General features: G+C 46.2%; 2 protein-coding genes across 2 annotated transcripts in view; both read right to left on the bottom strand.

The window, feature by feature from the left end:
- Positions 1-18383, bottom strand: part of SRSF4 (serine and arginine rich splicing factor 4) — a 213580-nt gene that overhangs the window by 81741 nt on the left and 113456 nt on the right. The window lies entirely within an intron of this gene.
- Positions 1-18383, bottom strand: part of LOC130475775 (lethal(3)malignant brain tumor-like protein 4) — a 61434-nt gene that overhangs the window by 13601 nt on the left and 29450 nt on the right. The window contains exons 13-19 of the mRNA XM_056847639.1: positions 16679-16789; positions 9655-9769; positions 8916-9015; positions 6999-7163; positions 5957-6091; positions 5291-5352; positions 2077-2243 (exon numbers count right to left, since the gene is read on the bottom strand). Of these exons, the coding sequence (XP_056703617.1) occupies positions 2077-2243; positions 5291-5352; positions 5957-6091; positions 6999-7163; positions 8916-9015; positions 9655-9769; positions 16679-16789 (855 nt within the window). The remainder of the gene's footprint in view (positions 1-2076; positions 2244-5290; positions 5353-5956; positions 6092-6998; positions 7164-8915; positions 9016-9654; positions 9770-16678; positions 16790-18383) is intronic.

Here is an 18383-nt window from a genome sequence, read left to right as displayed (position 1 = left end):
GCTGGGGACCCCCTTAAGGGGTCTTGGGAATGGGGGCCGATCAGCGGCATGCCCAGCTCAGGGGGCTGTCAGCTGCCTCTCACCTCCAGGTGGTAGGGGAACCACACAGAGGCTCACGGCCAGGTGGATCCCGGGTTTGCCACTCCACGGTTTCCCCCAGGCAGGGGGGCTGGGAGGACAGGGTCATATCACGTGTCAGGCAGGTCACCCAATGCGGGGATCCTTCCCCATGCTGCACCAGTGCTCCTGCATTTGTAGCTAATAAAAAGCTGCGGCGTAATTTTCCCCAACACAGGCTGTGTGTGGTTCATTCTCCTCAACAGCTATTCCCCCCTTTATTGGCCCCTGGGGCCGCAATAACATTTACATTTTTTGTATCCTGACCATCACATATTGAATACATTAAGAGTCACAAAATTTGCTATCCAGACACAGCAGCTTGGAAGAGAATGTGGAGATTCCTGTGGCCGACTTTCTCAATGATGACACCTGACTTTAGTGTCATGTTTTACATTGCTGCCCTAAGCAGAGTTACACTCTTCTAAGCCCATTGACTTCAACAACATTAGAAAGCTGTAACTCTGCTTAGGGTGGCACCATTAATGTCTTATATCCTGTTGCTTCATAGGGTTCAAACCTTTGTTGGTTGACTAACATAAACTGAACTAACAGTTCCTAAAAACATATGTTCCTTTATCATTCCCCCAGACCTTTTCTACAGTAAGATTTGCTAGTGACAGAAAGAAAAAAGTGAAATCCTGTGTACAGATGGATGGGACAGGAATAGATCCCAACTTTCTGGCATATTTGTTTTGAAACACATGATCCTTCATAAATAATCACTAAGAAGAAGAAGAAGAGTTGGTTTTTCTATGCCGACTTTCTCTACCATTTAAGGGAGAATCAAACCAGCTTACAATCACCTTCCCTTCCCTTTCCCCCCCCACAACAGACACCCTGTGAGGTAGGTGGGACTGAGAGAGCACTAAGAGCTGTGATTGGCCCAAGGTCACCCAGCTGGCTTCATGCATAGGAGTGGGGAAACAGATCCAGTTCACCAGATTAGTGTCCACCACTCATGTGGAGGAGTGAGGAATCAAACCCGGTTCTCCAGATCAGAGTCCACTGCTCCAAACAACTGCTTTTAACCACTACACCACGCTACTAAAACAAAATCCTTTTGACGTTACAAAGCAAAGCAGTATATACTAACATTCTAAACTCTCATACTCTGATTATTGGACTTTTCAAAGTTTACAAGCATAAAAACCAAAAATATAATTTTGACAATACAGAAAATTACAACACAAAGTTTCCAAAACTGGGGAAGGAAAAGTCAGACCCATCTGACTTTTAGTCAGCCACACGCCATGGCAACGCAAAGATTCCCACACTGCTGTTTTGAATCTGGCAGCTGCTGCCAACTCAGACAATTCACAGAAACAGCCTGGTGTGCATCACACGCCAGATATGTGCTGTGTCACTCAACCCCCTAGCAGCAGGGGCAGTGTCCTGATGTGCACTAAACCACGGCATGACCTTCTACTGGTAAAAAGGAAGGAAATCTCCACTCTGACAGAATGAATGTGCCTGCCAGCAATCATATCACATTGTGGAAGATGTTTTGTGACATAGCCATGCAAGCATGCGCAGGACAACCATAAAGGAAAAGTGAGTCAGCAGCAACAGAGAGATGGGGGGGAGAGAGAGAGAGAGAGAGAGAGAGAGAGAGAGAGAGAGAGAGAGAGAGAGAGAGAGAGAGAGAGAGAGAGAGAGAGAGAGAGAGAGAGAGAGAGAGAACGCACATAGAAAAAAGGCTATGGTCAGCAAAGGTCCCAAATGTGGTAAAAGCCAATTAAAAAATATATATATATATATCATGGCTAGAAACAGAAGAATCAAAACGTGCATATCTAGTCTGGGTCCTGGGCTAAACTTTCAGCTGGACCACTACCATCCAGAACAAGCTGCTGCTGGAAATCAGATAGGTTAAAAAACTAAACACTGCTGCTGTATTTAAAAATATCTTCTAATGAGACAGAAGGGGGAGGGGGAGGAGGAGCAAGCCCCACTTACCTCTTCCACGCTCCATTTGGCCACGTTCTTGGCAGTGAGGCCTGAGACCTCCGGCAGCAGTTTGCAGTGTTGCTCCCAGCAGAGATGGAGGCGGTGGGTTGGGTTTGTGGAAAGGGACGGCATGAAGACGGACTGGTGGAGGGCCTGCTGCAGAGCAAACGCTGTGTCTGAGGGGGGGAAGGAAGCAAGATGAGTCAGTCCCTCATTGGGGGGGGGATCTGAAAAAAATGCAGGTACTTTATTCCCTGGCCGGCTGCGCTCAGAGCATCCCTCCCCCCGCCACAAAAAAAAAAAAAAGGAAGGGGGGGGGGAAGAAAAGAAATCCCTCTGCTGTTAGCCGCTCTTAGGGAAGAGAGGTCCAGATGCTAACATGGCAGGGGTTGCCAACATTCTCTTGCCAGGGTGGAGGAGGTTGGGTAACCGCATCTTTGATTGGGAATTAATGGCACCATTCCAGCTTACGGGCTGTTCCCAGCCTGCTGAGAGCACTCTACATGCCAGATAATGACTGTCACCGGCCACGTCCTGAGGGGAAAGGCTCCAAGGTCAGGGGAGGCTGGGTGTTCCTTCCAGATATGAGTATCACTCCCCATTTGTCAAACAACTGAAGCAATGGAAGTGTGTGTGTGGGGAACCTTCCCTTCCTTCCTGTCTCTGTACCCCCTCCCCTACGCACCACGCATGAGATCATTTGATTACTGCTGTGTCACGGTGCAGCAGGGATGGCCGTGTGATACGTTGAGCAGCGGAGCAGCCGATGAACGTGGCGTAGCAACATTTCTCCAGCTAACAACGCTGGCTAATTATGCTGGCTGTTTCCCCCCTCCTCCACCGGACCCGGCTCACAGAATAGAAGGGGATCCAAACAACTGGGCCCTCCCTTCCCAGTATAGATTATGGGCAAGGTTGATGGCGACACCTAGTGGTGACAAAGGACAACTAGAACTTACTGCTTACGAGAGAGCAAGGGATTGAATCGTCAGAAAAGCTCTCCAGGATCAGAGGAGCATGCCTATTATATTAGGTGCTGTGGAACACAGGCAGGATAACGCTGCTGCAGTCATCTTGTTTGTGGGCTTCCTAGAGGCACTTGGTTGGCCACTGTGTGAACAGGCTGCTAGACCTGATGGTCCCTGGTCTGATCCAGCATGGCCTTCCTTATGTTCTCTGTGTCTAGCGCTGTTTCCACTGCCTTGAAAAGGTTTAAAGCAGGGGTCTGCAAGCTATAGCTGTGGAGCCAAATATGGCTCAGTACAGAACCAAATATGGCTCTTTTAATAAAGAGAATTAAATCTTTAAGTGAAAGGTATATTAGAGGGATGGTCGGAATGCTAGCAGCCAGAATAGCCCAGTTTAGCCCAGGTTTGTCAGAGCTTGGGAGCTAAGCAGAGTCGGCCACAGTCAGTGCTTGGATGGGAGACTGGTTGCTACGCAAAGAAAGGCAATGGCAAGCCACCTCTGCTCATTTCTTGCCTGGAATGCCCTGTGGGTCGCCATGAGTTCTTTGCGACTCAGTGGCCCATTCTTCTACTAGGTGGAATGCTACAATAACTAGTATATTAAAGGAATAGCAGACAGAGATTTTTATTGGGCGTCTTAGTGATGTTTTACAGAAAAGAAGATGATAGAGGTGAACAGCACCCAGGAATCCAAGTGCAAATTGTGCATAGATTTATCCCAGTGCACTATAATCGTGAAAGGTGCTCCTGTATATATATATTACTTCTTGAGAAACCTCATGAGTTCCACTTCCTAGTAAAAAACTCACAACAACCAGTGTTTGGAATGCAGAAACGTTAAGGATCATTAATCTACACATCCGTTATTGGTAATGTTCAGTTATATATTTTCAGTTACGCTAATAGGGTCTTTTATTCTGGTTCTTTGTTGATCACTTACTTTGAACATGGACACAGTTTGGCGCTTTAATTGTAAAAGGTTTCTGACCCCTGGGTTAAAGAATACTAAAGAGTTCATCCAAACAGCCATTAAAAAAAAAAACCTTTAAGAAGCAATGGCCTGACCAACAACAGAAATGTTTCAGATGGGAACCACCAACAAAGCAATGGCACAAAATCCAAGATGTTGTCTCAATAAGGTACATTAATCTGGCCTTGGTGGATTAATCAGGCCTTAGTGGATTAATCAACTTTGTTTAGCATTTTTTTAAAAGGGACTTGAAATTAAATGCTTTCTGAAGGCCCAAGGACAATGGAATGGTGACCTGCTATATCAAAGAACCAATATTGAGTTGGAAAGCTTCACTCAACATGCAGATTGTCTTCCGAAAGGTTTTCATTTCAACTGATGCAAACTTCACAGCTCAACTTGCTATGTTTAATACTAAATGCTGGATGTTTGTTCTGCTAACGAAAGCAGCAGAGGCCAGCAGGTGTGCCTACATACTTGAAGGGCTTCTTGGATATGTAAGAAATATGGCTTTGTAAACTAAGGAAAATAAAAGAATTCTCTAAAAATAACCTGAAGAGGACTGAGCAAGGAGGCATATAATGGTGAGAGTCAGTTGAAGGTTAAAATAAGGCGGTAGGGGAATTGGCATGGTCAAGCTCTTGGGAGGACATAGATTCCAGGAGGGGAAGATCTGGGGAAAAAGATTTCCACACCATTCACCCTTCCCCTTGCCCCCAGCAACTAATAACAAAACTGTACAATTTCTAACTAAGGGGTCTCTGTGGTGAAGAAAGCTCTCTCTGGCTATACTGATCAATGATGAATAAAGATACTTATGGATTACCAAACAGCAATCTGATTTCTGCAAAAGCATTTAAAATTCACTTCCAGAACAGGGTTTAGGAAAGAAAGGAGAAGTGAGAAATTTAAACTTGCAGCAAGCACACAAAATAACTGGTTTCACCTGACTGTTGAAAAAAACCCCATCCAATAAAACTTAATGTAAGCGACCAAAGAGCTACAAAATATGAAGTGCAAGATTCAAGTCCAGTAGCACCTTAAAGACCAACATGATTTCCAGGATATGAGCTTTTGAGAGTTCCCTTTGTCAGATACTGAGAGAACTCTGACTCTCGAAAGCTCTGACTCTGAAAAGGTTATACTCTGAAAATCTTGCTGGTCTTTGAGGAGCTGCTGGGCTCAAATCCTGCTCTTCTACTGCAGACCACCACAGCTAACCACCTGAAAAAAAAATCTGAAATATTTGCAATGGTTTAGAAAGGACAAACACAAATTAACTAACCTCTTCCATCAGTTTCTTGCTTCATTAGCTGGAACTTTATATAACCATGTGAGCAACCAATCCTGAAAAATACAAACATGAATATTAAGGTGGTAAATCATGCAAGAGAGACCCAGCTGGGTCCCCCCAAAAGAGGGAACAATATCCATATGTTTGAAAGAGTCTTGAATATTTATGAACCTGGAGAGTGAGCTGTAGCACTTGAAAGCTTGTGCTGCACGTTTCCCCTTAGAACTCTGCAATGAAAAGGGCCAGCAATGTTTTTTTAAAGGGAACAACTGGGTACTAGTACATTGTTGCCATAGATTATTGTAAGGCTATAGTGAGCTAGCAATTCCATATTTTTATTTTTAAAAGCTCGCCATTGGAGGTGGCAGGGGGGAGGGTGCTGATGCAAGGGGAATGCAGGGGGAACTGCCATGTGGATGTTCTGCTGCATTTGCAGCAGCAATGAGAGCTAACACAGAGAATCTTTGTTCAGAAGCAGCCTTAGTTAGGCTCCCTGGTTTTACTGACTTTTCTGAGAAAAAAAATCCACAGATCATCTTCTCAACTGCAAATCAAAATATATTTTCAGCTTTTCTTTCGCCATTTCGATTGTAGCTGGCTTCACAAGTGAGGAATCTTATTGCCAGCAGGTCCCACAAGCTGAAAACTTTTGCTGACCTTTTGGATTTGATTTTGGTGATAGTTGACGTTTCCCCTTCTGTCCAGTCCTTCTCTTGGCTGGTCTCGGACTGTTCTGATAGGCTGTGGACACTGCTTCTCCCTGATCTCTCCTCATCTTGCATGGAAGACTTTCTAGGAAGAAAAGAACCTCTGTAAAAGGCAATTCCCAATGTTCTGTCTAGCTAACCAGGGCCATGCAGACTGGCTTGATTCTCAGTGGTTCCCACTAAGTTTGCGGGGGGACGGACAAAGGAAACAGGTTACTATTTGGGACACAGCTGAGAAAGAGGAAAACCTCTTCCTCACCCCAGATATTGAGATCACCTGGGGCTGGAAACAAGTTCAAGCCTCCGCCTTGATAGCATTTTTCTGAATACATTCCTCTACTTGCTCCCAAAGTTAACAGCTGTCACTCATGAACAAAGTTCTTGGTTTGGATCCAGACTAAATTTTCTGCTAACAGAAGGGGGGTTAGTTTTCACTAATTCTTCCTTCCTGCTGCACATCCCCAATTTGCTTCTCATGTTTTTCCCAAGGACCCCTCTCCCCCAGCAGCAGGTTCCCCCGCACCCCCCCAAGGAAAATCAGTGGGCTCCAGCGGGAGTGGGAAGCCAGGAATGTTCTGTTCTGCTGGCGGAAGTGCCTTCCACAAGCAGAAAATTTAGCCTGCACCCAAGCCCTTGGCTGCAGAGTACACTTGTTATGTTGCCAACTAGTATTCTGTGTTGGAGACAGAAAACAGACCATATGAATTTTAGCCCGTAAATTCTGGTCAGCGGGAGGCAAGAGGGGGGGGGGGGAAACCTGGAGTACAAATCTGCGGGTAGCAGGAAAGTAAAAATGCATGTGTTTTAATACGGCAAGAGTATCTTGAAGCTGCATACAAACTTTAAACAATCGACGCTCTTTTCTAGCACAGGGCAGAAGCGAGCGACTGAGAATAGCACACTGCTGCCGTGACGAAACCAGCATGCGCGAAGCTTAACAGGGGTGCCTCGGATAATGCCAGCCAGCCCATAATACTTAATCTATACTTCACCTGGACTGCGGAGAATCCTCCCGTAGATCGGAAAGCGGCGCAGAAGGCTCGGGCTGCTTGGGCTTCTGAATACTGATATTTGGTGCAGGTCTCTCCCCGCCTAGGCGATCCTGTATGGAGCTCTCTCTGTTCAGATTGATTTCTGAGTAAGGGCAGCCAACCAGCCTGCACCAAAGAAAGACAAAAAGAGTTACCAGAAAATACGTTTCTCAGAAAATCGAAGTGGTCTACCCTTTCCCCCACTCTTGTTTAAACTCAGCAAAAATGATGTAGCGAGGGTAAACCAAGGGACACATGTAGGCTGAAGACTCCTTGGAAGCTAGGCAAAGGTTTTGCAGATGCAGTCTACCCAGAACTTCTGCAAAGAGTGTGTGGTTTCAGACAGAGGGGAAAGGAGGTCAGCTGCCAAAACGACCCTGCTCTTCAGTAACACCTCAGAGCTGAAGGATGGGAGATGTAAACACAAGTAAAATCACACCCAAAATTCAATGAACAGGACAGACTGAAAAGCTAGTCAAAGGCAGAGAGTTGCAAAAAAGGGATGTTTCAAAAAGGTCAGTGACGATGTACAGCCTGGAGGGTCAAGAGCACAGTGACCTAACAAAAGGCTCCGGACACCTTAGTTAGGAAGCAAAAGGTGAAGGTGGGAATATGACGTGACACATGCACTGAATGGCATGTCAAATGGGTACTAAGCTTCCTCCCTGCTAGCACACACACCTGTGTTACCCTACTGATGGCTAAGGGCACATTTTCCATGAAAAGAATGTCTTTTAACCACAAGCAGTAGAAAAGAGTAGAAGTCCAGTAGCGCCTTAAAGACTAACAAAATTTCTGGCAGGGTATGAGCTTTTGTGAGCCACAGCTCACTTCTTCAGATCACAAGGTAAGAATCTCTGCGGTGCGCATGCACACCACCACTAATTCCAAGCAACCAGAACAACAGCAAAGAGTTGCTACATATGTATTTACAAGATGTCTACATGTTGGAGTCAGGCCTGGTTGTAGAGAACTCTTCAGCAGCTTTCAAGATGGACGGCTCGAGACTCCTGTGGATTCATAAGCGGCCAGAAGCCACAGCATTTATAAAAGGCCTAGCTATGTCTCATAGCTGCAAAGGACGTCAAAAGAATAAGAATGTCTCTGCCTCTGTGTTGCCATCTTGCTGCTAGTATTGACTGGGGAAACAAAAGGGAAGAGCTGCTGTCTGAGAGCTACTTGCTCGTCCCCCAATAAACACCGATAGATAGATGAATAGCTCAGCTAGCAGAGAGATGTAGGGTTTCCAGGTTCCTCTTCGCCATCGGCAGGAGGTTTCTGGGGCGGAGCCTGAAAAGGGCAGGGTCCTGGGAGGGGAGGGACTTCAATGCCATAGAGCCCAATTGTCAAAGCAGCCATTTTCTCCAGGTGAACTGATCTCTATCAGCTGGAGATCAGTTGGAATAGCAGGAATCTCCAGCTAGTACCTGGAGGTTGGCAACCCTAGTGAGATGTGACTGTTCCTCTTAAGCAAAGAAGTACTTCCACTTTTTCAATTAGTCAAAGCTCTTCTTAGGAGGGCAGGAAAAGGTGAGGGGGCAACTTAAGCCTCTCTGGCCTTCCTGGCCAGTTGGGGCAGTTGTAGGTGGGAGGCCTTTGAGATCCTCAACAGTCAGAGCTGGCTGAGTTGTGCTTGATTGGCAGCCAGGTTCTACCTACTGCTGCTTTTCTATAAGGTCAGTCTTAAGCTTGTGAGTGAAAGCTATATGCGAAACACAAGAGGGAGCTACAAGCACAGTATTTTAGAGCAAAGACACACATTTGTATTCATCACTTAACTGAAACGGTATCATTCTAACAACAGGTGCTGGGTAATTGATACACAACACCCAGAACAATCTGTTGGGAATTACTCCATTAAACACTCGATGCACGTACGTGTAATGCGTTCCATATCTGGGTCCCCTGACATGACCCATCCCCTGACAGCCAGGAGTAGGGCATCCCTGTCCTGCTGCCCCTGATGGATCCTCAGTCCCTAGAAAAACAAAACTTTTTCAGGAAAAGATTTCATTTGAAGAGGAAGAAGAAGAAGAAGAGTTGGTTTTTATAGGCTGACTTTCTCTATCACTTAAAAAAGAATCAAACCGGCTTACAGTCACACTCTATGAGGTAGGTGAGGCTGAGAGAGCTCCAAGAGCTGTGACTAGCCCAAGGTCACCCAGCTGGCTTCGTGTGTAGGACTGGGGAAACCAACCCAGTTCACCAGATTAGCATCTGTCGCTCATGTGGAGGAGTGGGGAATCAAACCCGGTTCTCCAGATTAGAGTCCACCACTCCAAACCACCACTCTTTACTACACCACGCTGGCTCCCTTGACAGCCTTATTTTTAAATAACCAGGCATTCGGGTGGGGGGGGGAGAGGTTTTTTTGTGCCGTCAAGTCACAGCTGACTTATGGTGACCCCACAGGATTTTCAAGGCAAGAGATGTTGGGAGGTGGTTTGCCATTGCCTGCCTCCACGTCACGACCCTGATGTTCCTTGGAGGTCGCCCATCCAAATACTAACCAGGGCTGACCCTGCTTTGCTTCTGAGATCTGACAAGATCAGGCTAGCCTGGGGCTATCCAAGTCAGGAAAAAAACACGCAGTATCATGCATTATTTCTCTTCTCACCTAGTGGGAGCTGCAAGAGGTGTCCTGTTTTTGCACACCAGCCCATAGGGTGAATGTCTGGACTGTCAGCATCAACCCAGAAATCAAAGATAGGGTCCCAGCCATCGAAGTGTATCTAAAATAGAAGGCAAAAAGGAAGGACAGAAAGGAAGGATTAAATTAGATTAAGCTAAAATGAATTAAATGTCAGGGTTTTTTTAAAAGGCAATTGGGTTTTTAAAAAGGCAGAACTGATTCAAGTCAGGTTAGGTAACAAACACAGATTTGTTTACAAAGTAATACTTTCCACCATGATAGTGAGCCTGAATGACCCCTGAGGACAAGCATCACTATATACTTTCATCAAACGTACATGGAGAAACGTTCAAACCCCTTGCCAGGTTCTGCTCACAGAACTTTCCAAAAACATCCATGAAAACGGTCATTTTGGACCAAGTGTTTCCCATGTGGATTCTGCCTCAGAGGTAATTCATAAAACTACCCTGTGGAGAAAAACTCTACACCAAAAAATGCCCCCAGTGTTGGCTTAAGTGGGGCACGTGACATTGTTTCTTAACAACCAGGCTAAGCCTCGATCAGCATCAGAGTCAAAATTCTTCCCCGTAGCAGTTTTTTTTTGGGGGGTGGGGGACCTGGCTATTGTTCTATCAAAGCAACTGTTTCTAGGCAAGTAATGCTGCAGTTCTGGGGCACACTGAACATACAGAAGTTTTGGCAAAGGAGTACAGAGTTACAGCTGTAGGACGGGATGGTGAACTTATGGGGATTCCCCAGCAAAATACTAAGATACACTTTTTGAAACCATTTTCAGAGGGTGGTCCTGTTGGTCTGCTGAAGGACAGCTAGATCTAAGTCCAGCAGCACCTCAGAGACCAACAAGATTTTTGGGGTATAAGCTTTCAAGAGTCAAAGCTCCCTTTAACAGATACGAGTTGGAATGGAGATCTCTGGTCCTTCTATCCCAGTCAGAAGGAAGGAGAGGTGTTGCAAAGAAGGAACCAAATTTGCACTGATATGAAGCTAGTATAACTCTCCTCTTCATGACATGAGGTGGAGACTGGCAGCCCATTCCTGAGGGGGAGGGCTGAGCCAGTGGCTCAGCCGAGCTGCCTCCAAAGGAGGACCCCCACCCCCACTGAAGCCGGCACCTCCGAGCCCCATGGAACCGCTCCATTGCATTCCATGGGGCTACACCACCTAAGGTGGTGTAACTCCACCTAAAAAGGTAGTGTCACTCCAGGTAAGGGCAAAGGGGGTGTTCCCGGCCTGAAGGGGGGTTAGGAAGCCACCTAAAGGCGGCTCTGCCCCCGGAATGCCCCCTGGGATGATGGCACACAGAGGCACATCGTCAGAACGCCAGCGGGAGGCCGAGCCAACGCAGGGAGGCCAGCATGAGCAGCCCAACACCGGGGCCCGTGACAGTCTTGCCGGCGCGAGTGGCATGGGAGTTGCCACAAGCGGCACGGGTGCCTGCGCAGTCACTTGCGCGCCTCCTAACAACTTTCGGCCCTGAAGCTCAGGAATGGGCTCAGTTGCAGACCAATATTATTCAAAAACACAAAGGGTATGGAAGAATTCTTCTGGTCTGTCCCACAATAACCTCTATTATCTTTCACTTGTACACTAGTCCCTGGGGGAGACACAAATCCATCTAACTGCATTGTATACAAGGGGCTACTACACTGCTATTCAGTAATTCCCTGGCAAAGGTATACAGCTGCCCCACTGCTCCAAGGGACTGCAACCCCTGCACATTCCTTGAGATGATCAAATACAGAATACCAATGACTACTATTTTCTTGAAGTTGTTGGGACAGAGGGTGACAGAATTAAATCAGACGGCCCACAACATCATATGGAGAGCTTAACAGGACATGCCAGGTCGCACTTCCAATCTTCAGATATAAAATATATACAAGCTTAATTGCTTGTTTAATTATACAGTACAACTCTAGGAAACCCAAGGTGCTATGGTAACAGAACAGAGCTAGTTTTCTGCACTGAAACAATCCAGGGGTTGTGAAGGGGTAATGGCAGATGTATCAAGAAAAGAAGCCTTTCACAGTAAGCTGCAGGTTACAAAAAGGTTTGAGCTCAAAAGAACTGAAGCCATAATTACCCTGTAAAACTAATTTGCGGATGGCGCTATACAATTGAAGTTGATATTAATATCAATGATTCTTCACTAAACTATATTAACTGCTCTAACAAACATTGGCGTCGTGTGCTCCAGCATAGCCAAAGGTACTCTTAGCATCCCTATTAGCTTTATTTCCACTGAATTTCATGCAGGTTGCATATATAACCCACCACAACCTCTCTCTCTTTCTGTGTACACACACATAAATGCATATACTACCTTTTGTTATACTACAGAGGGAAAAATCTTTCCAGGATTACGTTGTTATGAGAAGTAGAGGAGGGTCTTGCTAATTAATCAAATGTGTCAGATACTCAAGCTCACTGCTGCGCCCCAATCCTTAACAGGAATCCACAGTCAACCAAACCCCCGCCCATTAGGAACGCCACAGCCCTTCTCCCTGAGCCATCCTATGCAGCAGGCCAACTGCCCAAGTGCCTTCCGGCAGAGCCGGCTCTCAAAAGCTCGAGGCGTCCAAAGCTTGCTAGTTGGAAACCCAGCGACAGCTGGTCACATCGACCTGACTGGCTGGAGAAGAGGGAGTGGAGAAAGCGTGTGCAGGGAGATGGTGACTGAGAGGGAGGGGTTTTCCCTTTGAGTGATGCCATTTAACTGAATGTTCTAGATCAAAGCTTCTTAAACTGTGGGTCGCTTTGAGACTCCTTAAAGGTAGATAAAAGCGGGATATAAAATGTGGTGGTGGTGGGGCGGTAGCGGCGATTGCTGTGCTGTCATTGTTCAAACAAGTCAATTTAACGTGGTGACATTTAAAACAATAAGTAAGGTTGGAGTCCTTCTGATCTCAGCTTTATTGATGATGTTAATTGCCCTTGTAATATTGCCAGCCATATTTCTTACTTTAATAAAACCAGCTTGACCTGAACCAACATTTCTGACCTTTAATGCTGCAGAGACTATTAGAATAAACTGTGGCGAATATTTCATAGGCCTAACAAATTGGTCTGTAAGTTTCAACCACTGTGTAGTCTTTTCCTTCTTACAGGATAAAAAATATTTTTACTCTGATCACAGTTGTTTGGGGTAACTTTTCGGACAATACAATCACTAAGCTATAACTTGCTCAGAACTTCGATGAAACTCATGTTAAAACTATTGAAACCTGGTTCTTCATTCTTCAGGAAAGTTTGTTACTTCCTGAAGATGGGTTGGTGCATTTGACTATCTTCAAACAATAACCGTAGACATTTCAAAGTTATTCAACAATACATTCTATGACCTGGATGATGATGAAGAAGAATTGGTTTTTACATGGCGACTTTCTCTACCACTTAAGGAAGAATCAAACGGGCTTACCATCACCTTCCCTTCCCCTCCCCACAGCACACACCCTGAGAGGTAGGTGGGGCTGAGAGAGAGTGACTAGCCCAAGGTCACCCAGCTGGCTTCGTGTGTAGGAGTGGGGAAACAAATCCAGTTCACCCTGGTTGTCAACACCAAAAACAAAAAGCTAAATGTTGTCAAACCCTAGCCTTACCTCTCCCCAGTTTTTCATAATGCCATTATTGCTTTCAAAAGCTCCATTTAACTGAATATTGGAGCCAATACAGAAGGCAGCAGATTAAGAAAAGAATTCATCCACCACCAGCAGCTGGTATAAAGACGTGGCACTCCCTCTGTAGCTCAAGGAGAGCCCCATTCACAGCTACCATCAACCACAAGAGTCACATTTACTTTCAACCCTGGCAATGAGGCCTGCACCTCAGGGAGGCTCCCAGCTTAGCCATTCCTCTGGCAACAGCAGTTTCAAGGTGGGGACCACTTGCCAACCACAAGCCCCATCGGGCAAAGGCCTTCTTGAAATCTAGAGCAGATGCCATGTTGGGGAACGCTGCCCAGAAGAGCCACATGCCAAAGCCACTGACTATCATTGGTGTAAAGTTAAGTTTACGTACCAAGAAGCCATGAGAAGAATTCCATGCACATTTATTTTTATGTCGTACAACAAAACATTCTGATGCAAGGTGATAAACTTTGGGTTTGATCCAGCCAGCGTTTTTGCTTAATCTTTGCCAATTCCTCTCCTCATTACTGCTCCCATGCCAAATTTGTCCATGAAGGTCTCATGATACCAAACAACACCCTTTTGTTGGGCAAAGTGGACCCCTTCCTCCCCTTTTCGCCAGTGAAAAAACTGCTTAGATCCAACCCCTCATACTTCCACTGAGAGTTGCTGAGAGACACTACAATAAAATCACTGCTGAAAATACTAGGCACCATGGTGACCTGGTAGCTGGGATTTGTCCAGACCTGTCATAAGATGCAGCACAAACTCAAAAAAATCTAACTACTGATTTAAATGTAGAAACTATCATATTGTCTACAGTTCCCTGAATTGTTATGAAAATAGCACTCAACCTTCTTTGTAACACTCTCACCAACATAAATCATGCAATGAGAGAATTTAAACACAAAAAAATGTCTTTCCTCTGATCTCCTCACCAACTCCAAGTAACATCCCCCCATAATCTGAAAGAACAATATTGCCTGGGCCTACACAATTAATTTTATTAGAGCAGCTGGGGAAACATAAATATGATGTACCCCACAGCAGAAACATTGCCTGTTTGAAGAGTAGTATAGCGTCTTATTATGGGATTTAAGAATCTCCAGCTGTCTTCTATTTTCCAGTCTTTTAACCAACTATTTCTATGAATAACACACACACACACACACACACACACACACAGGAATGGTATTTGCCACAAAATTACATTCTCTTAACATTCTTAGCAGTGGATCAACCAATGTATTTAAATCACTGCCAAAAATGAATTTTCCTTCTTTAAATGTCAAAAAATAATTATTATATCCACTATAGGTGTATTTCCGCCATCTGATAAAGCAGGTGGTCGCTTTCTAGACGTCATGCTGGAATAAATCAGTTTATCTACTAAAATGCCATAGAACTCTTCTGGAATTTGAATTAAATACCATTTTGAACTAGGGCTGTCAATTCGGTTCGGTCCGAACTGAAAATCAACCAAATTTCCCCTGATTCGGTGATTTTCAGTTTGGACGGATCCGAACTCAACTCTGGCGGGCAACGGGGGGGGGGGGGGGCGAATTCAGCGAGTTCGGGAGTTCGCGAATAAATTCGGCCAATTCGGCCCCCCCTTCAGGGCAGCCCGCTGAAAGGCGCGGGCTGCCCTTTAAACTCATCTGTGCCTCCCGGGCGGGAGGCACAGATGAGTTTAAATGACAGCCCGCCCCCCTGCAGGGAAGCCCGCTGAAGGGGGGCGGGCTGTCATTTAAACTCATCTGTGCCTCCCGGGCGGGAGGCACAGATGAGTTTAAATGACAGCCCGCCCCCCTGCAGGGAAGCCCGCTGAAGGGGGGCGGGCTGTCCTTTAAACTCATCTGTGCCTCCCGCCCGGGAGGCACAGATGAGTTTAAATGACAGCCCGCCCCCCTTCAGGGAAGCCCGCTGAAGGGGGGCGGGCTGCCCTTTAAAGTCATCTGCGCCTGGCGCAGATGAGTTTAAAGGGCAGCCGCGCCTCTCCAGCGGGCTCCGCTGAAGGGGGGCGGGCTGCCCTTTAAAGTCATCTGCGCCTGGCGCAGATGAGTTTAAAGGGCAGCTGCGCCTCTCTAGCGGGCTCCGCTGGAGAGGCGCGGCTGTCATTTAAAGTCATCTGCGCCTCCCGCCCGGGAGGCGCAGATGACTTTAAAGGGCAGCCGCGGCAGGGCAGCCGCGCCTCTCCAGCGGGCTCCGCTGGAGAGGCACGGCTGTCATTTAAAGTCATCTGCGCCTCCCGCCCGGGGGGCGCAGATGAGTTTAAAGGGCAGCCGCGCCTCTCCAGCGGGCTCCGCTGGAGAGGCGCGGCTGTCATTTAAACTCATCTGAGCCTCCCGCCCGGGAGGCTCAGATGAGTTTAAATGACAGCCCGCGCCTCTCCAGCAGAGCCCGCTGAAGGGGGGCGGGCTGCCCTTTAAACTGATCTGCGCCTCCCAGCTGGGAGGCTCAGATCAGTTTAAAGGGCCCCCGCGAGCCTTCAGGGAATCCCTGAAGGCGCGCTTCGGCCGAATTTTCCCCCGAACTCCGGATCCCCCCGAATTACCGGGGATCCGAAGCGGGGGAGTTCGGACTTCGGACCGTACCGACCCCACAAGGGTCAAATTCGGCCGAATCCAAACTGTACCAAAATTTTTTTTTTTGACAGCCCTATTTTGAACACCCAACCATACACTCTTAGAAAGTGGAAATGAATGACATCAGGGTTCAGTTAGTTGCTTGGTCTCTAGCACCCTGAAATAGGCAGCCTCAGAGACAAAACATTGATCTATATGTGCAATTACAGAGTTTATATATTCTAAATAGAATCCTGCTAAAGAATCGAAACATACTACCAAAGAACAATGTGGAAAACTCACAGTTTACCTATTCTGTGAACTAAGATTTTCCAATCTCAGCAGCTGACAAACCTCAGCTTAACCCAGTAAGTTGAAAACAGCATGGCTGTGTTTATGTGCTGACTGGAGGATGGAGGGCGGAGCCAGTTCAGCATATTAAACTGAAGTTAACCTGATAGTAAGGTTCCCTCTGCAACTTACCCTCAGGGTGTGAGAGCTCAAACGTGTCAAATTTATGTTAAATTCATTCAGAGAAACTGCTCAAGGGGAAGAAAAATCAATTTAACAAATGTCAATCTGCAATAAGCTATGTTACAATAGCATCCAGCAATACTAAGCAGGAGGGCTGCAATTCACAGGGGCAGGGGGAAACGACATAAATACCAAGCCACCAAATTACCGCTGAAAGTGCCTGCTTTCTGGATAGCTTAAATGTAATGCATTCCTATCCGACATTATTTTTGCCCCTCCAATCAGACAGAGATGCCTTGTGGCTTGCTGGAATCGAATGCCTACCTTGAGACGATAGTTGTCTTTATCGGTTATGGTTGCCACTCTGATTAGCATGGGATTTCTCTTGTCTACAGCCTCTAGTTTCATGTTAGTCTGGAAACCATGAGCTGGGCGCTGTAAAAAACAAAACAAAAAACACCAATACAAACCAGAGACAAACATCATGGAGGATAACTTACAGTAGTGATCCCCAGCGTGGTGCCCATGGGTGCCATGGTGCCCGCTGTTGTTGGGTTTTCATTCATTCATTTATTTATTTTATTCATCATTCTTATATCCCACTCTCCCCGGCAGAGCTGTACTCAGAGCGGCTTACAATAAAACAGAAAATAATAAACTATTGAGATGCATTAAAACATTACCAAACCAACAGGTCACTAAGAACAGAATAAAAATGCATAAGTGCCCTGGATGGCACTCTTCGGCAGTATACGCCCTGCAGGCCTACAGGCAGTAAGTCCCCCCACCTAGTAATTAAACTGAATAGTGATGTTAAAGAGAAAGGGGAGGGATGGGGAGGCCAGCACAGATAGGAAACCGTAGCTGTCCTCAACCATAAGCCCAGAGGAATAGCTCCGCCATGCAGGCCCTGCAGAACTTCTTAAGGTCCCGCAGGGCCCTGATCTCATTTGGGACGCTATTCCACCAGTTTATAATTAGCATACTTTAAACTTGTCCGCACCTTAATTAGTTTGATTTTTTGACATGTCATATACAAAATCTCATTAACTGCCAACTTCTAATTACTGTCAAATACCATTGTAGCTCATCAATCTAACACTAAGGACTACTGCATGTCACCTTTTAAGTACTGCTAGGCACTACATACCACTGCATGCCAATTATTAAAGCCTGTCTAATAAAAGATAGAGAGCCAGAGTGGTGTAGTGGTTAAAGTGTTGGACTCGGATCTGGGAAACCCATCTCTCCCCAAAGCAAAGCACCAAGTTTGGTTTTCCTCCACTTCACTGACATAGGAGGTGCTTCAGAAAACCCAGGGAGGCATCCATCACCTTTGGGTCTGCAGGCACATCCATCCAGAGACAGCTGCCCCTATCTCAGAAAGCCATTTGGTTTGGAACCTGCCAGTGTTTCGTGATCCATGACAGCCGTTTTGTGATTCGTCCTGCCTCCGTGGCAGCCATTTTGTGGCGGCACCTCCTGTCTTTTCTCAAAATTGCAAAGGTGAGCATAGGCTCAACGGGGCTGGGGACCCATGACTTAAGAGTGTGACCTGTATAACTCTTAATCCACATTCAAAACTAATTGATTATATTCAAGACTAATTAATCCACATAACCATCACCCCAGCACTCTGCGATCCCAACTCCACCTCTTCATTCTTTAAACAGCCCAGTTTTGAACAGAATGGTTAATATTATTCCATGTCAGACTCATCGATGTGCCCAGTCATATTGGGTCTAAAGCAGACCAACAGACATGAAATGAGGGAAGATCTCTGCACCATGCATCCTCTGCAGTAATCTTCCTGCCCTTAATACGCTGCCAACTCCATTGACCAGTCTCAGAACTGCACTGGTACCTTAAGAATATGATAGGTCACCCAGAATTCTTTATCTAAAGCACAATCTGTAATGTGCTCTCCACCCATCTGTTTATTTGTCTGTTAGTTCTTTGTTAACTCTGCACTATAATAATTAGCATGTATTACTCATATGGTTCCTACAAAAAAAAAGGACTGCCCAAA

The sequence above is a fragment of the Euleptes europaea genome, chromosome 3 (assembly GCF_029931775.1).
Source record: "Euleptes europaea isolate rEulEur1 chromosome 3, rEulEur1.hap1, whole genome shotgun sequence".
In the NCBI taxonomy this organism is placed as follows: domain Eukaryota; kingdom Metazoa; phylum Chordata; class Lepidosauria; order Squamata; family Sphaerodactylidae; genus Euleptes; species Euleptes europaea.
The sequence above is the reverse complement of the archived record's forward strand: the minus strand, read 5'-3'. Positions and strand labels throughout refer to the sequence as shown.